Raw genomic sequence first — 23,052 nt, forward strand, 5'->3', positions numbered from 1 at the left:
TGTAGTGATCTCTAGGTTGCAATTAACATTGAGTGTATTAAATAAGATAACCTCTCATAAAATACTGTTAATAACCTATGAGAATATACTGTTATCTTGTATCTGTACGTAATTCCCCTTCCTAGATGCATAGTAATTTTTTCAGACCAGTGAGGCTTATTGTGGTACCTTCAAAGCTTGTTGTATCTAGAATAATTAACAACTAATGATTGTGCTGAGATACGGTGATGGGGGAGAGGAAAGGGATAATATAGTTTATGGTACTTAAAAAATGAGGCTGCAGTGAGATGGGTCAAGCTTTGTTTTGAGCATCTTATGTGAAATGAACGCCAGTCTTTGATTTAGGATTTTCACTGTTATATTAAGCGTGTGCAACGTTGAAGACTAATGCCTAATTTAGGAGCCAGGCTAGAGTTAGTCTAAAGAAAAAATCCCCATAATACTGAGGACCTGATGGTCATGCTGTTTGCACCAACTGTTGTGTTCTTCAGAGCTGCTCTTACTGTGCTGTACTACTTCCACAGATTTAACTGGTGACATCTTCATTCTTTCCCAGGGCTTGCAGTTTTTTATCTATAGTTACATGAGTTTCCAGAATACATTACATTTATGTTTGTATTCAGGGTCAGCAGAGAGGTCTTCAACCATCCCAAGACACAAGTTGCTCTTTCTTACCAGTATTACCCATTTCTAGCCCACTGTAAATCAGTATGTATGCAAATTTATTGCAAAAGATGTCACAAATGTGCCTCTCTGCTATGAGTGTCCAGAAGAGGGCTTAAAGTCAGGAGTGAGGATTTGTGGGGTTGGTCCTTCCCTATATAGGCTTCGGACACTTCAGAAAACATCTGGAAGCCAGTGGGGCTGAAGCAGAACTCTTAGGTGGAGACTGACTAGAACTTTTGAGTTGACTTGGATGGTTTCTGCAGGCTCAAGTGTAGGGTTCACTACTTGAGCAGTTGCAGTTGCCCTAGAAGCTACAGTTGTTGGTGCTTATTGTAGACACGTCAAGAATTTAACAGGCATTCTTGGTTACCTTTCATTTATATATGTAAGTACAATGACTGTTAGAATTGCAGGTAGCTTTGGCAGGGGGAGTGTGGAGAATCACGTACCTCTTGTTTGAGATATGTTTGATCCCTTACTTTGCTCTGAAACACGCCCGCCCTTAATTTCAGTGGCATGTCAGCATTTCCTGGACTCCTTAACATCATCATCCCTGTGAAATGAATGCCATTCCAGATACACCTACGGCTTAATGCTTTAGAACAATATTTCTGCTTATGAATCATGGTTGCTATAGTTTAACAATAAGAAACAAAAAACCCTGTGAAACTTCTTATGACCTTCAAGTATGAATTTCAGGCAAAAAAATGTTTCTGGAATATAAAAGTACTTGAATTATCCAGTCTGATTTCCTTCCTTAAAGTTCTGTCAAACTACTCTTTGTGTTCACAGAGAAACATTAAAACCAAAATGGCTCTGGTCTTCTGTGTTAAAAATGTTTTTTATTGGGCTCTGCAGCTGTAAAGAACTTCTCTCAAGAGAAAATTGATGGCATTTACATGACACAACTTGAATGTCTAATCTTAATTCAGTGATGTGAAAAGCATGTTAATAGCTAGGCTGCAGTCTTCTGCAATACTGTTGGAACCCCAAAAGAAAATAACTTGGTGGGGTTTGTTGGAAGTAGTATCTGTCTTGCACCATGATTATAAATGCTCCTAAGCATATGTTATGCCTCCATAAAACCTTGTTGATTATAATGAGTGTCCAGTTTGATATGTCTGTAAATGGAGTAATAAGCTAAAATGTGTAGATCAGACTATTTGCGTTTTCATGCACGTGGTGGTGGTTGCCCTAAAGGGAATGTAGAATCAGCTTTAGGGGGAAAATGTTGCAAAAGCCATTGTTTAATTCCAGTAAAACTCACTTTCGCAAGACGTCTTTCAAAAAGCATATGTAAGATTTTTGCATTGATGGACAAAACTATGTTGTGGGTTTTTTTTTTTTAATACTCCCAAGCATTTTTAATGGAGGTGTCAATTTAAAATCTTTCTGACTTACGGTATTGAAGCCAGCTTGTGTCTTCTAATAAAATGAAATCCATCTTGTAACAAAATGCTAGTTTGTGGAATTTCTGCATAAAATGTTGGCTGTTTCAAGGCGTGATTGACCGCACATTTCACCTTGATTAACTTGCAGGAATGCACAGAAGGCAGCAGGCAGGGTAGTAGACAGTATTTTGCAATACATGCTGTTTCCTTAATCTCAATGTAAAGGATTATTTTACTCATTTGCATTCTGATTATGGAATCCAGAATCGCGCTTACTGCCTGCATCTGAAATAAAGGAGCTGACGTTGCTATCAAGCTTATACAACTATTTATGGAAGGACGCAACATGAAGTTCTCAGTAAATTCTTCATTATCAGTATTACCTTTTAACACAATTTCTCTTTTATGTGGCATGACTATAAAGCTGTTGCAGTACTTCAATTCCTATTTTTTATGAATACGGAAACGCTTTCTTTTCTTCACCCTGTTTGACTGTGAGACTAAGGAAAAGTAGGGGAATGCCAGGTGGAAACTAACCTTCTCCAGCAACTTGCAAACTGGATGGAGTTCTGTCTCCATCTCCTCTCTTCTTGTATCGTTTTGCTGTTGAGAGAAGTTGCTGGGATGAAATTAAGGTGATATCTGCGGTTGGTCTCTTCTTCAGAAGTTAGGGTGAGCCACTCAGTGCCTCACGTGACACTGCTTTCACTGGCGATTGCATCCGTGGTGCATTTATAGATGGGGCGTTGGGGGAATACCAGTTTGAAGACTGCTGGGTTAGCTCCCTGACAGCTACTTGATAGAAGCATCACCGTATCCAAACTGGCCGTCTGGAAATGTTGAAATTCAGAAATAGGATAACCTTGTCCCCTCAATAATGAGGAAAGGCTGTGCCTGATAAGAGTACTACCATAGTATTTTAGACGGTTGTTTTGATATGCATGAATAATGTGGCCCTTGAAAAGGCAGGTCCTGGCTGCTTACTCCTGCTGTCTTGTAATGGCACAAGTTCAGTTTTCCTCTGGCTCAATTCCCTGATCTGTCTTACTGTAAAAACAATTTTCTCAACATTAAGGAGAGAATAGGGAGCAAGCAGCTGGGGACGCAGGGGGAGTTCAGTCTTTTTGGTGGCTGACCGTGTGGTTGTAGCATAGTTGTGTTAAAACTTTAGTTGAGATCAGATCTATGTTAGAATACGTGGGTGTAAACTCTGTAACTGTATAGTAAGGAGTAGGGAAGGTAAACCCAAAACATTGTGTTTTCAGTTGTATCCCTTCTGAAATCAGTGCCCAAAGCTTTAAATGTTGTATATTGGACTACTATTTAAAAGTCAACAATGCACTATTGAACTGTTGTTTTTAAAAACATCTTTTATGATCCCAGATGTCTACTACTTCATACCTTCTGTTAGGGCCTTCATCTCCCAGTCCTTGAGTCTGGAGCTGGTACGGTGCAGCAGTACAAACTAAAGTCAGACGTTCTTTCATCTTTAAAACTTAACCTCCTTGTTACGGTGGAAGAGTCCCACAGAAATAGGAAGGAAGTTACTTAGAAGAATTCTGGACAATTTTATACCTCTCTGAAAAGAGAGCTTGCTCACAAAAATGTGAGATGATGCACCTATGCTAAGTTACTCATTTGTAGTAATGGGGGGGAGAAGATTGCTTCCTCTTGCGTAGTGGGCTTTTTTATTTCTTTTTTTTTTTAAATGATATTCTTTCTGTTTATGAACTTCATAGTTCAATCCTCAGTCTTCCACAACTAACTCTGATAACCAAGTAAATAGTATTGTTTCCTTTGAAGAGATTTTTGTGTCCCACGATACCAGAATGTGATACGAAAAGGACAGGAAGTTTTCTGTGATATTCTGGAAGAATCAATGGCATTGGTTAAACAGTTTGTTAGTATGGTATAATGTAGCTTTTTAAAAAAGTGTCCACCTTGCCATGCCATCCTTTCAAGAGTGAAACCTGATGTGCCTGTCTTGTCTCTGTTTATGTGTGCATTTAACATGCTGCACAAAATAAAGGATGTTTCAGAATAAACTGTGCAGAACAGTTGCTTATTTTATTTCTTAAAATGTGTTGGAAGACAGGTGATAATACTGATTTGTCTGATTTTTTTTTTTGTTTCATGAAGTGAGACAGATTTTATATTAGAGCTTATGCTTCTGTCTGAGTTTAAGATCGCACTGCATGGGTTGCATTAAGATTATTTTTTTGTTGTTGTTGTTGCTATTTTTGAGTGTGAAAACAATTAGAAGTCTTTGAAATCAAAAACACAACCAAACTCAACCTTCACCCTGGACACTTTGTTTCTTCGCTTTAAACTGACTATACTCTTGCGTTGGGTAAGGGTATGGGTAGTATCTAAGCTGACAGGTGTAAAACTGGAATGATGGAAGTTCAGATGCTTCACCATGCTCCTCAGAAAGGCCTGCTTGGGGCACTGTTGGTTCACCTGTGCTCATCTCTTTTCTTTCTAGAATATGGTATCAAGTTTTCGTGTTTCTGAACTGCAAGTGTTGTTGGGGTTTGCTGGACGTAATAAAAGCGGGCGGAAACATGACCTCCTGATGAGGGCACTGCACTTACTGAAGAGTGGCTGCAGTCCAGCAGTTCAGATAAAAATCCGAGAACTCTATAGGCGTCGGTACCCAAGGACGATTGAAGGACTTTCGGACTTATCGGCTATAAAACCTGCGGTTTTCAATTTGGACAGTAGTTCCTCTCCTGTCGAGCCTGACCTGGCTGTTGCTGGCATTCACCCGCTCCCTTCTACTTCGGTCACGCCTCAGTCTCCTTCCTCGCCTGTCAGTTCTGTGCTCCTCCAAGACACTAAGCCCCACTTTGAGATGCAGCAGCCATCCCCTCCGATTCCACCCGTTCATCCCGATGTTCAGCTGAAAAGCCTGCCTTTTTACGATGTGCTTGATGTGCTCATAAAACCTACAAGTCTAGGTAAGTGTTTAATGGCTCTGCAGGTTTAATTAATGAAATAGGTGTTGCTTATGACAGTACTAAGTCCAGACTTCAATTGCTTTTTGCAGCTGGGGAAAAGCAGAAAGTCCCTTCCCTTCTTATCGCAGAATGGTTTGGGTTGGAAGGGACCTCTAAAGGCCATCTAGTCCAACCCCCCTGCAACGAGCAGGGACATCTTCAACTAGATCAGGTCGCTCAGAGCCCCGTCCAACCTGACCTGGAATGTTTCCAGGGATGGGGCATCCACCACCTCTCTGGGCAACCTGGGCCAGTGTTTCACCACCCTCAGTGTAAAACATTTCTTCCTTCTATCTAGTCTAAATCTACCCCCTTTAGTTTAAAGCCATTCCCCCTTGTCCTGTCGCAACAGGCCCTGCTAAAAAGTCTGTCCCCATCTTTCTTCTAAGCCCCCTCTTTAAGTACTGATAGGCTGCAATAAGGTCTCCCCAAAGCCTTCTCTTCTCCAGGCTGGACAACCCCAACTCTCTCAGCCTGTCCTCATAGGAGAGGTGTTCTTATTTCTACTCTTGCCCTCTCTTCACCACCTGTCCCCAAAAGTGCCAAGCTATACTTCAGAAAATAGTGTTCTCTTCTGTAAATATTATATGATTAAAGATCTTTGTTTTTTGAATATTAAATAGTGGAGTAGAATAGTTCAGTTGGAAGGTACCTACAGTGATCATCAAACTGCCTGACCACTTTAGGGCTGACCAAAAGTTAAAGAATAATAGTTAAGGGCATTGTCCAAATGCCTCTTAAATACTGACAGGCTTGGGGCATCAACAACCTCTCTAGGAAGCCTGGTCCAGTGTTTGACCACCCTCTTGGTAAAGAAATGTTTTTTAATATCTAGTCTGAACCTCCCGTGGAGTTACTTTTGGCTGAAAGATTTGGACCTGAAGTCTGTCTGGTACAAATGGGGAACACCTCTGTCAGGGCCAACAGGAAAAGGATTGCAGCGTCAGTAATTAATAAGTTGCAACAAAATAAGGAGAACAAGTTCACTGGTTTGTTAGTTTGCATTTATCTCACTGCAACAATTCTGCAGGTTCTGGCATCTGGCACTGAAATAGATACTTTGTGCAAAGAATGTTCAGTGTTGTACTCAGTTTAGTGAAGGTTTCTCAGCCTACCGGTTGTTGCCATACGCTATGTTAAAATGTAGAGTGGACCTTTGTCTTCCAAATAACCTGAAGTCTCAGCTTAGCTTCCTCAAATGCCTCCCTCTTAAACATATTTAATTATTTGGAAATATGTTGTTTTCTGTCTTGAAATTCAACCTGTCTTAATTTACATGGTAGAAAATGTTCCCTAACTATTTAAAATATTTAAGAGGATGCAAACAGCTTGAAAAATGCTGAAGTGTTTCTAAACAATATTATTAATTTCTTAACTGATAATAGAGCCTTTCTAGGCTGTGACTTATGCCTCAGTGAGGCACATACTGATCGTTGGTCATCCTCCAGCACCTAAAGCAGCAAACATTACTAACGAGCTTTATTTACAATGCCTGTGGTCCCTTCCATTTGTGTGTCGTGACACCCTGTTAGAGAAGAGTTTAATATCAAACCCGTGTATTAGGACAATAGCTGCTGTGGTGTTGGACAGCTCTATGGCTCATGCTGCCATTACCTTTACAGAGATAATCTGTCAGTGCCACGATGTCCTGGCTAACTCCTGCTTATGTTCACTGTGTGCAGTAGCTGAGCATCTTAACTAGCTTCCTGAATTATTCTGTATTATGGCACAACTGTTGGCTCATAGTTAACCAGACTAGGTTGCCAGCCACATTGTCACCCTGTCCCATATAATGCAGTGTGTGCTCTGCATTATATTTCTGCTGTGCAGTTACCTCTTGTTTCCTGGTCAGTGATATCTAGAGGTGATATGCTAGAAATTTCCCCAACAGCTGGAAATTGATCTTTTTTTCTGAAAGGAAGATGCTTCCTTAGGGGTGTCACCATGTTATAGCTAGAGCTGCACGTAAATTCCTCTTTCCTTTGAAGACTGTAGGCTCTTTGTTGCATGTTGCCCAGTTTTCATAGGAGTGAGGATTATCTAGTCCTGTAACGTTTGGGTTCTCTTAGGACATGGGTGAGGGGGAGAAGATTAATTTAACTGAGTACTTGCTTGCCTTCAAACTCTTTCCAGAGCACAGTACCTGAAGGTGGCAGCAGCCAGAGCTACAACTCAGATCTGTGTGAGGAGGAGTAGGGAAATGAGATGTGAGGAATGGCTTGATGGGGAAATAATGGGCCTTTCTGATGTTAGAAGGATACAAATGTTGGCTGAAAATCACTCTTAACATGGATTCACAAGCAAATTTGGAAATGAGGCTTTATCTAATATTTTTAGATTGATATGGATAGCTTATAGTCCCAGTTAGTAGACTCGGGTCACTGGGACATGGAACAAAGAAAGTTTTTTGTGTTTGAGAATTAAGGATTCGGAAACCAAATAGGTCAGAGAGCTAAAAGTATAGTCTGCTTCACTGCGACTCTTTAAAAGGGGTGAGCGTAGGTATTCTTTTGCACTAATATGAGAACGCAAGAGCAGGTGTAGGTGTGGGGTTTAGTTTTAACCCACGCTCAATTCAATAACAAAATATTTCCATGATCTCTTTTACATGTGCTCAAGTATTATTTTAAAATGTAAAATGTTGTCTATGGGGGGGGTGTGTGTGCGTGTATGTGCACAATGTAGCTGTTTTGAATTGTTTGAGGAACTTGGTGTGTGTGTTTGCTCTACCTGGGTTTTATTTTGTGCTTGTGTCCTTCTTGTGTGTGTTTTCTGGGCATAGGGATCATCTTCTCTGAATGTCACAGTGTACAAGACAGTCTAGCTCTTCCCAATTTGCCTGGTTTAGTTGTGCTATTTTTGCATTTGTCCTCCTTGCTGGTTACTTTAAACTGTTGGACAAGTCCAATCTACGTTTATTTTCAGGTCAAGATTTCTAACTTCTCAAGTCGAAAGAAAGTAGAAAAATAACATGTGCATACTATGAACCCTTAATACTAAAATATTACTGCTTCCCATCACTGACAGACAAGTAGGTTTCTGATATGAAAGTTGTGTGTTTTGTTTTGTGTCGTCCCCCCCCCCCCCCAAATGCTACTGCAGGGCAGTTCCCAGACGTGCAGTCTAGCTGGCTTCTCTGGTGTTAGGGGTTGTGCTCCCTCCCTTCCTCCCCAAAGGCTTAATTACCTTTAGCTGTTTCTGAATTGAGTAATTTTCCAGCTGTCCATTAATAACTTCTGGTGCGTGTTCTCTTCTTGTAGCGCATTCAAATAGCTGTAAACATCTTCTCCGTGGTACTCTCTTCGTCAGGTATCCAGTGTTATATTTTGTTGTGTGTTTGTTTGAACCTTTCTCCCTTGGGAGAAAGGACTGTAACGCAGCTTGCCAAGCTTCTTTCGTACTGAAGTGTAATGTGATATTAAGCCATCTGAATATAGTTGAATGAATGATTTGTTCCATTGCTTTCCTGTTGACAGTTCCATGTAGTTCAACCACAGTTTGATTATATGAAGTGACTTATGCCTCGTTCCAGGAAAAACTCAATTGCAGATCCTGTTTTAATCAATGACTTTAATCACCATGGTTAAACCTCTTTTGTGTCTCTCTTTTTCTAGTACAGAGCAGTATTCAGAAGTTCCAAGAGAAGTTTTTTATCTTTGCTTTAACACCTCAGCAGGTCAGAGAAATCTGTATTTCCAGGTAAGAAGTAAGAGCGTGGCATAGCGTAGGTAAACTTTGGCAAAATTTCAGGAGAAAGTATGGGTTTTCTGGTTCATTTTATGCATCGCATAAGCTTGCAGAGTGATAATCCTCACCAAAGTTATGCTGAGTTTATCTGTGCACAGAATTCATGTGCAGTTGGGGTAAATCCTGTGCCACTAAAGAGTTAACAATTACTCAGTTCCAAATAATTGTGACTATTTAGAGAGGCGGTAAGCTTTTCTTCCCTGCCTGTTTCCTGGCTGCAGGAATGGAGGCTGCTTTTATCTTCTGCCCCAGGGGTCACGTTGTTGTAAGACCTATGGTGTAAGCCAAGAGAATTCATGGGTTTTTTTCCTCTCTGGCAACTTCATACTTTATTGTTACTATAAACTCTTGACAGAGGATGCTGATCCTAAAGTCCTGCTTAACTTGCAGTAGCTAAGCAGGGGTGTCGCTTGTAAGACTCGTTCACAGCTCAATAAAAGAAAAATAAGAGCAAGGTTTAGTGCTGTTGCGGCAGGCGTGCCAGTTCTTTGTGCATATGACTGGAATATGAGACCTGCCGTCTAAATGGGTACTTCTCTTTCTTTTTTGTTGTCACAGGGACTTCTTGCCAGGGGGCAGGAGAGATTACACAGTCCAAGTTCAGCTAAGGTACCTTTTTCATAGTGTTCTCTTATGACTTCTTAACTGGCTAATGTAACGTAAGTCTAGATGTTTGTGGGGACGTATGAATGTGGCGACACTTGAAAATGACGCTTTCTCTTTTTGGGGATATAGGTTATGCCTAGCAGAGACAAGCTGCCCTCAAGAAGATAATTACCCTAATAGTTTGTGTATTAAAGTAAATGGGAAGCTGTTTCCGTTGCCGGTAAGCTTGTTTGTACGCATTTGTGGCTTCTTTGTGACTTTGTGGTGTGTGTGTTTTTTCTGTAATGTTAGCTTGCTAAAACAATCAAGCTGTTTATTGTTACCACTCAAATTTCTCTAGTTACTAATGTTAGGCATATGGTTTGTACATTTGCTGTGTGAGAGAGCCGTTACTACTGTTAATCGTGTTACAGCCACTGCATGGATTAATTGTGTTTTAGCCACCAACAGCAAACCTCATCTGTTGCAGTTAACGTAACAAAATATGTCAAAACCAAACCAGCGTCTGCATGGGGAATCCTCCTCGTAGGTCTTGAAACTGAGTTTATTTGCCTTGATTGGTAGTAGCCCTCGCTTGTTTGGGCTATCTCTATTTGTGATTGGCTTGAGTTCCTTCTTGTTATGAGGGAACTTACAAGTTTGTACGCTGCTCTGCATCTGTCTGGTTAGAGCAGAATTCATTGCGGGGATGAAGAACAGACAGGTTTTAGGGTTCCTAGCATTTGGTGATACTGGAACAGAACAGCGTTGGCAGTCGTACACTTTACTGGTGTCTGATGTTGCAAATGTTAGCACGTAGGCAGGGTCACCTCAAGGCTTGAATATACACAAAAAGGGAAAAGCACTCTCATTATTCCTGAAAAATCTCTGCAGTGGGTATCTCTGTACAGTAGAACAGAGAGAAACCCTTACGCAACCCATTCTGAATAGTTCTGGAAGCTATAGAAGATGGAAATAGTAGTAGTACAGAGGGTGGTTTGTTTTTTTTTTTTTTTTTAGCAGTAGGTTTGGAAAAATGCTGTGTGGAGAGAGGAAGTCTGAAACCTCTTTTTCAGAATGTTTGTCACCTTCTTGCTGTGTCAGATGTGTTGTCCTGTACCCTCCCTCCTGCCATACGCAACCGTGACTACTTTTTTGGCCTCTACTCAGCTTAAATGAGATTCTGTAGCTTGTCTTCCCCCTACTTCTTTAACCACTGCATCACTGTTCTTCTATCTGTCTTCAGTGTGTAAGAGAATTTCTTTCATATGTTTTCTGGTCAGTATTTTCTGCAAATGCCAGTTATGTTCTCTGTGATAATCTTGCAGGATTTTCTCCTTTCTTCTGCAGATTGTCTTCCTTTCTTTAAGCAACCCACCAAAAGAATTGGGTCTCATGTTATCCTGTGGACATCGATGTCTGCTGGTTCTCAGTCTTGCTAATATAGCTTACGCCCCGCTATGCTGTGTTACGCTATCCATTTTGTGTGTAACATACGTCACAGTCGTAGCAAAAATTGTTTGTAATCTTGGATTCTTGCTTTGCTTTAGATCTAAACCCTGCAGGTTCTTCCTGCACGTCATAAGATGACTCTTTAATCTGTTCAGCAGAAACTTTAGGTGAGAAAGTGAATAAATGACTACTGTCTCGGCAACTTCCTTTCCTCTCCTCCTTTAGTATGAGCTGAATGACAAATATAGTCTCAGTCCGAGTGCTCCTGCAAACATTTTCTTGTTGATTTGGTCGCTGTCTGCATCCCTCTGGCGGTTCCTTTCTGTTGCAGGAAATGTAAGGTAACTTCTTTGCCTCAAAGACCGCTATTGTCTAACTCAGTAGTGTTGGTGTTAGGTAATTAATCAGTGATAGCAGCCTCTGTTGCCAACTTGTACAATTCTTAAGTGAGTACTGTTCTGTCATTCCCTGGTATAGCAGTTCATGCCTCCGCAGATGTCTGTAAACTATTCCTGGTCCTTGTCTGCCGTCCTTACCAGAAACTTCAGAGAAATGCTGCCAGGGTGCCAGTACTGCTTCAGGTTGTGCCAACTCATGTTAACACGATGTTTTCTTGTATTCCTACAACTATCTGTGCCTTCCTCTTACAGTGTTGGTTCTGACTTAAAAGGAGTACAGCCTTGCATGCTGGTGTCTTGGCACGTAACAAGGATTTTATACATAAAGCACTGCAGCAGGTGGTTCTCCTGTTGACTTCTCTTGTAGGCAAGGCAAAACGCGGAAGTCCAAAAAGGTAATTTGCTTTTCTTCTCAGGGAACCTCCATAGACCACTGCAGGTCTCTTTCAAAGGACAAAATCCAATATGTCAGGGCAGGTTGGAAATAGCCAGATCGAAGAGCAATCGTACTTTCTGTTGATAGACTTTTCTGGCTATAGCAGATTCCACCTGCTTTGACTAATACGGTTCTTGCAAGAAGCGTGGGAGACAGACCCAAATAACGTTGGCACTTGCTAGCCACTAGAATTGGCAGCCTAACTAAACAGTGCTAGACCGTGCTGGTTGTGATAGGCAAGCAGAGTGCTCTTTACTGAAGTCCTGGAAGGCTAGGAAGGGAAGGTTTTAAAGTGTTCTAGGAGCACAGAATTAAATCTGAGCTCGAGGTCATTGCTCTGTGGAAGAAAACATCAAAAGCTTGACTGAAACGAAGCACGTGAGCTGCAGAGTCTGTCTCTGAAAGAGAAAAAAAAATTGAGAAATATAAGAGAGCTTGCATCCTTGCTCTCTTGAAAGCAAGGCAGCTTCATTTTAGGTTGGAGACCAGCTGGATTATTGTGGCTGGTACAGCATGTGTGGAAATACCCTCCTAAATATTGCAGGGATGGTGTGTTTGTCCACATAAGCTCACTACAAAGTCACCACGGTAGAGAAAGGAGTACTACAGCAAAGCAACTGGGATGTATACTCTGTAAATGGCTGCAGCTGTTAGGTCTGATTAAAGAAATGGCAAATCGTTCATTCTTTTAAATGGGAAACTGTCAGCAGTCCCCATACATTTGCTGCCTCCATGTTCTGTGATAAAGCACGCGTGGTAAGGTTCCTTATAGCTACTGGGTCACTCTCCACCTGGGGTGAGAACCATTTTAGAGAGAGTTCTTCAGCAATTGTCGTCTGCTGCTCTGGCCTGGCAGACCTGCCTGGAGATGCTCCGAGTCCCTATTCTGCCACTGCGAGCGAGAGTCCTGTCTGAAATTAATAAAGGGCAGTGGCGAGGCACAGCCAGGGCTTGGTTGTCAGGTGAAACGTATGGACTAGTAACGGAGCTGCTTTGGAAACCTAGGAAATGATGTGACAACTATCGAGTCCTCCTTGGATTAAAGGCAGTGATTATCCTATGGTATTCTTGGCTAGTGGAAGAGGCTGTTTATTTCTGTTTTTTTGTTTTCAGACTCAGTGACTTTCAAAGTAACTCTTTTTCCAAGTACTAGGCTGTGAATGTGTGTTTCTCTGGGTAAAAAAATATGTGTGTGTTTTCCAGCATATCCTTTCTGGGAGAGTTTCTTGTATAGAACAACACTGTCTTGAACTAAGTGAAATCTGGCAGTCAGTTCTGTGCAAGACGCAGGGCTGCAATCTCTTATTGGCATCCTTCTGGTGCAGGATGAGTTTTTGAGACGAGTGGACTGCAGGCAGCCTGTGTGAGCTCAAAACGGAGATTCTCAGAGTTCCTGTTACAGACTGGCTTGCTTTCGTAGCGACAGACGCAGGGCGAGATGAATAAGCTGCAGTTAGGCCGTGTGCTCCTTCACGTGGCACGAGTACTTTCTGCTCACGGTATGCTGGAGAGTATGTGCTTGCCTAGAAGCAAAAGGGAACAGGATGGCTCCTGATTCAATGCGTGAACATCATATAGGAAATAAAACTACAGAGAAAAGCAGTCTAGGTTACGAAATTTTTCAAAGCTGAGCAAACAGTACCTAGTTTATTTTGTTTCTGCAGACAACAGCAAAGCCGATTAGCTCTTAAATACAGCTGATATTCCACGCGCAGCTCTTCTTCAGGGGCCTTGGCAGAGTACAGATAACAGCCCGTTGCTAATGGGGCTAGGTGTAGTTGATACGGGGCAAAGCAGACGCCAAGGAGATGTGGAGCTCTTGGAACAAGACTTTATTGTTTCTTAAATAGAATCAATGAAGTGTGTTCCGGGTGTGAAACACTGAATTAACTCTTCGTGGCTTGCTGTGTTTGTCACTAAGGCTGTGTCCTTGCGATGTTCCGCTCTCTTTCAGTGGGGTGGGGGGGGAAAAAAGCACAACGCATCAACATGACTTTTTACTCTTCCAGTGAACTTACCTGGACCAAAACTGCGTTCTCTTCCCCCTTTTCAGCACTTCTGTAAAACCACTTAAAAAGTGCTTTAAAATTGTGGTTGACTTACGGTATTAGACTGTCAAAGACTGATATTTCTCAGAGTAAGTGTTGAATTTAGTCTCCAGCCTAGAGAGCGTCTAGGTTTACCTGCTTCCCATAGATCTGTTTAAACCTAACAAGTCTGTTTCGGAGTACAGCGGGGAGACTTGGTAACACTTTCCTTGTCCTTTTCTTCCCACAGGGATATGCTCCACCGCCAAAAAATGGAATTGAACAGAAGCGACCTGGGCGCCCCTTGAATATAACATCTCTAGTTAGGCTGTCATCAGCAGTGCCAAACCAGATCTCCATTTCCTGGGCTTCTGAAATTGGAAAGGTAAACTGTACGTTCTGTAGGATGTGGGAAGTTGTCTAAATAACCTCATCTAGCATTCCTTCTGTGTTTAGTATTAAGCGGCTGAACTTATTATCACTGCCAGGAAATGAAGTTTGCTCTAGAAGTATGGTAGTCTACATTAACATACGTAAAACGTGCATACAGGTGGCAAAGACTTCCTTACACAATTCACATCAGAAAGCCTGCTGTTAGGGGTTGCCTGAAACGCGTGTCAAAAATGCCAAAATCTTTTTGTCGTGTAAATAGTACAAACCAGTTCAGACACGACAAAATAACACTTCCCATTATCTGTTGTAACTGTCCCTTGGAGAAGGCTTTTTAAACTGACCAGATGTGCCAAGGCCATGGGGGTGGATACATGCCTTTGTTTTTGAGGTTTTTGTATTTTCTAACCAAGTAATACTAAGTAGTTCTGCAAAAGCAATTTTTATTTTGTAGGAAGAACTGGTTAATGGATATTTCCATCTCCATTCTTTTGAGATTCCTTTTTTACATTGAAATGGCCTCTCTGTGAGTCGATTTAAAATTGTACTTAAACCAAAACAGGGGCGGGATTTCCAGCTCAGAAAGCTCTTAGATGGCAGGTTGCTGGGAAGGGTTTACTGGGGAGGTGTCAGGCTGCTGGTGTCATAGAATCACAGAATAGTTTGGGTTGGAAGGGACCCCTAAAGGCCATCTAGTCCAACCCCCCTGCAACGAGCAGGGACATCTTCAACTAGATCAGGTCGCTCAGAGCCCCGTCCAGCCTGACCTGGAATGTTTCCAGGGATGGGGCATCCACCACCTCTCTGGGCAACCTGGGCCAGTGATTCACCACCCTCAGCGTAAAACATTTCTTCCTTCTATCTAGTCTGAATCTCCCCTCTTTTAGTTTAAAGCCATTCCCCCTTGTCCTGTCGCAACAGGCCCTGCTAAAAAGTCTGTCCCCATCTTTCTTCTAAGCCCCCTTGAAGTACTGAAAGGCCGCAATAAGGTCTCCCCAGAGCCTTCTCTTCTCCAGGCTGGACAACCCCAACTCTCTCAGCCTGTCCTCATAGCAGAGGTGTTCCATCCCCCTGACCATTTTCGTGACCCTCTTCTGGACCTGCTCCAACAGGTCTGTGTCTTTCTTATACCGAGGGCTCCAGAGCTGGACGCAGTGCTCCAGGTGGGGTCTCATCAGAGCAGAGCAGAGGGGCAGAATCCCCTCCCTCCACCTGCTGGCCACGCTGCTTTGGATGCAGCCCAGGATACAATTGGCCTTCTGGGCTGCGAGCGCACGTGGCCGGCTCATGTCCAGCTTTTCATCAACTAGTACCCCCAAGTCTGTTTCTGGGCTTGATGGATCTCAGATGTGCTTGGTTGGACCATACTTGTGTGGTGTGTGTGTGTTCGTAATGCAGGATATCCTGAGCAGTGTGTGTGTTCTTACAAATGAAGAGTATTCTGGAAGTTTGTGTGACTTGAGGGAGAAGTGACTCAGTGTGGGGAAGGATGGAGAGCGGGGTGTGTGTGTGTGTGGAATTGAAGCCTCTTTGTAATGCAATTCTAAACTTCATGGAAAGCTGCAGTGGGGGAAAAGCATGCTAGACTTCAGGTGGCAGGAGATAAAGGGGGTGGTGACTGAAATGTGATACCTGTTGCTTTCTAGTGTCTGCGGTCATTGATCATAGTTGAAAAGGAATTAGCTTTTAAAATGGCTGCGTGGCCGTTTAGAAATCCCCCTATGGATTTACTAAGGAAAGAAAGGGAGAGCGTGAGGAATTTCTGAACTCTTCCTAGGTTTAATTAGCTGTTGCAGCAGCTCTTTTAGCTATTAGTAAATCAAGAACCTACTTATTCCTCTGTCTGTGACTAGTTGTGTAAATCCTTCTGGATTCAACTATCAAAGTAGCTTACCTCTTTTTTTCTTCAAAATCTGTGGACCGGAGACACCACATGTTTCAAAGTGAGACTCCAGTATAAGCTTTTATACACTAATTAAAATTAAAAAAAAAAAAAGAAATTGGAGAGAAAGCTAACGTTCAGAAAATAAATGAAGGGCAGTGCTGACAGCAAAGTTGTGTGGGTTTTTTTTTTACTTCTAAAACAGAGGTGGAGGGAAAGATCTAAGCCGTTGCTTCCCAATGATAAAGCGCAGGAATCTTGAGATGACTGCGGTGTTGCGTGTGGTCTTGGTCTCTCCCACCGACCCCTGCTTTCTTCCTCCCCCGTGCCTGCCAAAACATATTCTCATGGAAGCAGACGAATTGGAGGTTGTCCCAGCATTCCCCCTTGCCCTGAGAGGTAAAGCGGGTTCTCTGGTTTAATGCTGCTGCTCTGCTCTAAGTATCAGAACTCGCGTAGCAGCCGCCGCTATTCATCCTCTAAATGAGACCCTTGGGCACCGTCTGGAGTGTCGGCGGGCTCACATGGCAAGGCCTTATTGGCGTGTGCTTGACTGATAGTGGAGGGCTTCTGAGCAAAGGAGGCATTAATCCCACAGAGGTGGTCAGACTTGAGCCCGTAGAATTCTTGCGGTAGGCAATAAAGAGTGCAATGTATGGTCGTTCTTTAAGGGGGGGAAAAAAAAAAAGTAATTCCATTTTTTGTAGTGGTTTCCCATGCATTTAGATAACTTTATCTGCTCATCTAGGTAAGAGCTGGTTTTCCTATAGGTGGTAAAGGAGGAGCAGGGCAGTAGGTGCTCTTGTTTAAACTTCTTGTGCAGTACCCAGACAGTATAGGAGCCGTAAGAAGGTGGCTGGCAGGGAGTGGAAATAAGAGATCGCAGGTTGTGTTTGTTATACAGATGAAACCATTGTTATTCTGCAGTAGTGGGGCTTGCAGAATTTTCTTCTCATTAGTGACCTTGAAGAGAGAGTGAACGCTGAACGAAGGCAGCTGGCAGGCGGTGTGAGTTAGGGAGGAGTAGTAAATGCTAGGGAACGTGGCCAGCCTCAGGGGAGTGGATATGGTGTAATGAGGCTTGGCTTCAAAGCAGAGCAAGCTGAAGAAAAGGTACAAAGGAATTGGTGCTGCTGGGTGCCGTTTGAAGGGGTTGTGTTTGCACCCGAAAGAGCATTCATCTTTTCTTTTGTCATGGGATTGTCTTTGAGCTCCCCGCTAACAGATTGACACTGAAAAAAGGGAAGGGTTTAGGAGACAAACGTGAGAAGCTCTGAAAGACTGCATGTGTGAGAAGGTGTGTCAGCACTCTAAATCATCCTTCCAAGAAAAGAGCCCAGATTGTCTCTTGGTTGCGGGGTTGTTCTTCTTACTTAAGTCACAACTGGAGTAGGACAATTGGACACGGTTGGCAGGAGAATTCTGGCAGAGTATTGGACTCTTTCACAGTAACGAAGTTGTCTGTCAATGCTTTTTCTAACTATTAAGCAAAAAATCGGCGCGTTTTTGTTTTTACTGTGTGCTACAACTAGTGTAAATAGCAATCTGTTGTCATAGTGGAAGTACTGTATGAAAGCCATATTTAATCTTTAATCACTCTTTTTGTAGAATTACTCCATGTCTGTGTATCTCGTTCGTCAGCTCACTTCAGCTATGCTTTTGCAGAGGTTAAAAATGAAAGGTATCAGGAACCCCGATCATTCCAGAGCACTAAGTAAGTAAAATTAATTTACCTGTCTGTACTTTCTGAGGGTGGTCGGTGGTTCTTTAAAACTAGAACTGGTGATACTCGGGGGATTTGCAGCACTTGGAAAAGAAAGTCCATGCCCAGAGTATGAAAGCTTCCCTTTGCTGTTGCTGAGGCATCGTGCAGTTTTTCAGTGAAGCTCCTTGAGCCGATAGGGGGGATCTCTCTCTCTCTCTCTCTCTCTCTCTCTCTCTCTCTGCGCACAGTGTTTGCCAGTTGCTTATAAATAGTGAAACTATTGTTGTTTGATATTGCTATGAACTAGTTTGCGAGATGCTTAATTTTTTTTAGACAGCTGGAAATAAAGTACATGTCCTGGCGAATCAAGATTAGCATTTTAAATAATGATGCCTGTGTATAACTTCTGAATTTATTTTAATAGTTAAAGAAAAACTAACTGCAGATCCCGATAGTGAGATTGCCACGACCAGTCTGCGGGTATCTCTGATGTGTCCTGTAAGTACAGCTGGAAATTACCGTATGCAGATTTGTCTAGTCATCTTCAGTGCAGAGCTGGGCTGCTTTTAGAAGGCCGCACTTTAAAAACTTAACTGGCTTTTGGTTTATACTGATTCGTTAATATAAAACAGCGGGGAGAAGGGCGCATCTACAACCACCTGATTGTAGCAGCATTCAACCAACTATGATTTAGAACTGTGAATGCTTCGGCTGTAATGCAGTCAGAATCAAGTTGCTACTCGCGTGTGTGTAGTGAGGCCTTTAGAAGGAATCGTCTTGTATATTGAGGTGTTGAGACTAACTGGGCGGGGTGACAGAATAATTAAGGGGCACAGTGATAAATAAAACTTCAGATCTCCTTATCTCGGTGGTATTGCTTATACTGCCAGCTACTATAACAAAGAAGTCGATCACCGTGTAACAAGGTAACGCTGCCTTGAGGTTTCTCTTCCCAGGTAGAAACTGGCCTTGTGTTGGTGACTGGTCTGTTCGGGCCAATGTTAAAATGGGTGTAATGCCATTCCGAGTCTAACCTAACTGGAGCTCTCAAAAACGCTTGAAGTATGTGGCTAAAAGAAAATGATAGAGGAGGTGCTTCAGTAGGTCTCTTAATAAAAACAGAATCCTAGGAATAACATTGATGCAGGTCCATTGGAAATGTTTCTGACTGTCTTCAACTTGGTGAAGACTTTGAGGATGGCTTTATTGTCGCTTTAAGCGCGCTGTACGTGCTTTGATAGGGTGGGTTTGCCTGCAGCGACCTTAGCACTGGGCACCTCTGTAGTGAGAAGAGACAGTTACTTCACCGACTGCCTCTGATTTCATTGTTAGCCATCCAGGCCTACTTCACTGTCTTCTGTTCTGACGCTCTTTAAATGCATCTCCTGCAGCTGGGAAAAATGAGACTGACAATCCCATGCCGGGCTGTTACTTGCACACACCTGCAATGTTTTGATGCTGCTCTTTATCTTCAAATGAATGAAAAGAAGCCTACCTGGATCTGCCCTGTCTGTGACAAAAAGGCAGCTTATGAGAGCCTAATATTAGATGGGTAAGAGACTGGGTTTGCAGATTACACAATTACTTAAAATTTTTCATGATGTACTTGATAGCATGAAATGGCTAAACCTCGAGTCACAAAAGTAGCTATTTTCTTTCTCAAAATACTTTAGAACTGGGAGGAACCATTAGACTCAGTTAGTTTCTATTCCCGTGTTAGGAACTACGTAAGTTTATCTCCTAACTGCATCATCAAACTCCCGAGCCTCAGTACATTTCCTCTGGAGAAATCCAAATGTGACCTCTAAGGACAGGTCTCCCTTTTACGTGACCCTATCTCTGAAGCTATTAACTTTAAAATTTAACTTTAACTCACAAACAAGCGTCAAACTTGATTCAAAGGACGATGGTTTCCCATCCTGTACAGAAATCTATGAATTGCAGTAATGTTGGAGTGGAATATGGGTAGGTTGGGATACTCTTTCGGGTTTTGATGTCTGCGAAGGCTGTAACTACAGGCTCCCAGGTAAGATGAACTAGGGGGAGAGTACACGCAGTGGGTCAAAGGTGATCATAATTAGCTTTTCAACTGTGTCTCCTTTTCACTCAGGAGAAAAAAATGTTACTTGGAATCAAAAATGAAACTACTCGACTTTATTTTTCAGGCTCTTTATGGAAATCCTTAATGAATGTTCAGATGTGGATGAGATCAAGTTCCAAGAAGATGGCTCCTGGTGCCCCATGAGGCCAAAGAAAGAAGCTGTGAAAGTCTCAAGTCCACAGTGCACCAAAATAGAAAGTACGTCCGTCCGGGTACTGGCTGCAAACCGACAGAAAGTCTTGGAGACTTGGTTGTAGCTTGGACAATGTGTATGGATGCCGATGTTTGTTTTTGTGGAGGGCTTAATACTTCTAACCTTCTTGTCACTTAAACTAAAGAGAAAGGGTTATACCTCTAAAAGTGTGCGTTTTGGGGCTTTGTCTTTGCTCTTTATAATAGCAGTTAAGAAAACGAAAGGTTGCTCTTTTTTAGGTCCTTAAACTGAAAAGTGAAGATTAAAGCTTGTGTTTTAATATTCTGAGTGTGATACAGAATACTAATAAAACAGTTCCTGGGCCATAACATTCTCTGTAGTGGCCGGGAAGATGAGGTAAAACAGGATTTGAGTTCCTGGTTCCTGGTTCTGTTACAAATAGAAACTGCTGATGTCAACAGCCTTTAAAAACCAGTGACGTCTTATTTTCTTGTTTAGGTTCCAGTGTTGTTAGCAAACCGTGTGCTGTGACGGTGGCCAATGAGGTAAACAAGAAGAAAGTTGACGTTATTGACTTGACAATAGAAAGCTCTTCCGATGAAGAGGAAGATCCTCCTGCCAAAAGGAAGTGCATATTTATGTCTGAAACACAAGGAAGCCCAACCAAAGGGTTTGTCAATTTTAAAGTTAGTTGTTATTCTGTAATGTCTCAGATAAACTGACGTGTAGACAAATGGACTTGTAATCTCTCTTCGGGATCCAGCTCCACACTTCCAGAGGAGAATTTCTAGGCCTCTCCTTGCAGAAGGTTGTATTGATACAGTACCTTTGTACAGGCAAAACACTATTAAATAGTTTTACATCTCACAAAAGACTTGCGCTGACTGTTGCTGTGTTTGCAGGGATATTTCTCCATAGAAAAGGAAGCTGATTAAGCTAATGGACAGGATTCTCCTGAGAAAGCAGGTTATGCCAAGTGGAGGAGCTTTATGTGTTCTTGCTAAGCTAGTGTCATCTTAAAGGCTTTTCTCTCGCTGCCTGTTATACCCTTTATCCAATCTGCCCTGGTGCCCAGGGAACCAGGCTGTGTCACCTGTTTCATCCATCCTGTCAGTCTTGGAAGGGAGGCGCTTTGCTGTTGTGAATCGAGACAAGCTTTTCCTCCATCTCTGTTAAACTCTGGAATGTCTCGGACACTGCTGTTGGCCATGGTTATCAGTCAGTCCTGCACCTTGGTTAGCGCAACCGATGACTTCCCAAGTCCTCTGTCAACTGCTCCATCTTTGTGGTCGTGCCTGACTTCGACGGCAGGCTTAACCAGCTTCTTTACTGTTGTGCCGCCTTCTGTCTGCCCCAATCTGTGCAACTCGGCCACAGTTACTGTTTGTGGCTTCCATAAAGTTCTTGCTCTTGGCCCGTAGGGTGCTGGAGACCTGCAGGGAGAGAGGGGCACTGGTTAGGCTCACCGGCAGTCACTGCTCCACAAGATGATTCCGAGCGTCAGCTTTTAGTAATGGCTTATTAGCCAGTGTTGGTGCATGCATGAGGTGTGCGTCTGTGTCCCTCAGCGTAGTGGCTGATGTCCTGTACTGAAATAATAGTAATAAAACCAAACCCCTTCTGTTTTGCCAGCTCTTGAAGTAACGAGCAGGTGTACTGTGTCTCTAGTCCACAGGAACGTGTGGTCTTTGGTGAGCAAATAGTTGGTCATGTTCAACAACTTTCAGCAGTGATACTGAAATGCTGTTGCTTTTTGTGAGGATTGTGGAGGAGTTCTTCTGCAAGAGATTCTGTTCCTTATTTTCATAAGAAAAAATAGCTACCAATACACCTCTTAATGAAGTTTCAGAAGGCAGCAAGACTTCCTTCCGTGCTCCTGTGTCTGTCTGGGATGGCTACCTGCAACCATAATTGTAGAAGGACTGAGTTTTCTTGTCTGTCTGTGACCAATGTCTTTTCCTTACTGTTTGGGTATGGAAGTGGCATGTTTTCATTCTTCAAATCCAAGTCAAAGCTAGGCTTTTGGGGAACAGCTTATCTCCCGTAAACAACGTTGCCTGAATGCTAGTTTTGGCAAAACTGTGGGGTGCCTTCCCGTAAGCAGAAGGAACACAGGCTGAAGTGTAAGAGGTGCTTGAGAAGGGAGGCTCTGAAATCCAAGCTTCCAAAATCAGAAGTAACATAAATGTATCAATGCAGCAGTCGGGAGAGGAAGGCGTGAGTGGGTAACACTCATGGCTGGTGGGCTGGAGGGAGGGATGCAGAGCAGCTGGGATGCAGGACTCTCGGTGTTTTCACCTGCCTTGGAGTTTATGAAATGTTTTATGCGCGTGGCTGGTGCCTGAATGCCTGCGGTGTCATCTTTAACCGTGCCACGAAGTAATCGGGCAGAAGGTGGGGATGCAGAAGGCTTTTAACTGGCTGCATGCTCCTGGAGAGCTGAACTCGGCTTGGGCTCAGGCTGTGAGGAAAGGTGGGCTTGATATTTAACTCCCACGTGTGTAATCTGTGTTCCAGGGGCTGAATAATGGTCAGTCGCGCCCTTGGCCTGACAGGTTAGCACCGAGGAACAGTTATGTGGAGAAACTGAAACGAGTGCTCTCCTCCTGGCTCTGGCTACCTGCGCATCCCTCCCAGGGTGCCCCACAGATGCAGATGTCCATTTCTGTCTCTGAGTGGTAGACTGTTATAAGTGACTCCAGCACTGTACTTTGTTTTAATGCCAGCTTGCTCTTACGTCACAGCTGCTGTTGAGAGCCAAGATACGGTCATGTTATTACGAAGACTGTTATGAAAGAGGAAATTAGAGTGGAATACTGTGTAGTGAGTAGCCACGCTACAGTTGTGTTGTAACATAGTGACCTTGTGAATGAGAGTGCACAGCGGTGCTTAACTTCTCTTCTGTAACTAACGGCCAGGTTGTTTGTAATTTCCCGTGCTGTTTAAAACAGGGTTCTCATGTATCAGCCATCTACTGTCAGAGTGCCCAGCGTGACAACGGTCGATGCTGCTGCTATTCCTCCTTCATTAACAGACTACCCAGTACCATTCCATCACCCACCAATATCCAGTATTTCGTCAGACTTGCCAGGTAGGCGGTGGCTATTTTTCATGTGTAT

General features: G+C 42.9%; 1 protein-coding gene across 7 annotated transcripts in view; it reads left to right on the forward strand.

Annotated features, from left to right (window-relative positions):
* LOC143173051 (E3 SUMO-protein ligase PIAS2) overlaps window positions 1–23,052 on the forward strand; it is a 32,526-nt gene that overhangs the window by 4,040 nt on the left and 5,434 nt on the right. For all 7 annotated transcript variants that reach the window (XR_012997456.1, XR_012997455.1, XM_076363021.1 and 4 more), the window contains exons 2-12: window positions 4,543–5,017; window positions 8,671–8,755; window positions 9,362–9,412; window positions 9,539–9,629; window positions 13,952–14,086; window positions 17,582–17,687; window positions 18,103–18,176; window positions 19,070–19,230; window positions 19,844–19,977; window positions 20,432–20,603; window positions 22,885–23,024. Coding sequence is in view for 5 of the 7 variants with exons in the window: in XM_076363021.1 (XP_076219136.1) it covers window positions 4,543–5,017; window positions 8,671–8,755; window positions 9,362–9,412; window positions 9,539–9,629; window positions 13,952–14,086; window positions 17,582–17,687; window positions 18,103–18,176; window positions 19,070–19,230; window positions 19,844–19,977; window positions 20,432–20,603; window positions 22,885–23,024 (1,624 nt within the window). In the remaining 2 variants the exon portion in view is untranslated. The remainder of the gene's footprint in view (window positions 1–4,542; window positions 5,018–8,670; window positions 8,756–9,361; window positions 9,413–9,538; window positions 9,630–13,951; window positions 14,087–17,581; window positions 17,688–18,102; window positions 18,177–19,069; window positions 19,231–19,843; window positions 19,978–20,431; window positions 20,604–22,884; window positions 23,025–23,052) is intronic.

The sequence above is a fragment of the Aptenodytes patagonicus genome, chromosome Z (genome assembly GCF_965638725.1).
Source record: "Aptenodytes patagonicus chromosome Z, bAptPat1.pri.cur, whole genome shotgun sequence".
In the NCBI taxonomy this organism is placed as follows: Eukaryota; Metazoa; Chordata; class Aves; order Sphenisciformes; family Spheniscidae; genus Aptenodytes; species Aptenodytes patagonicus.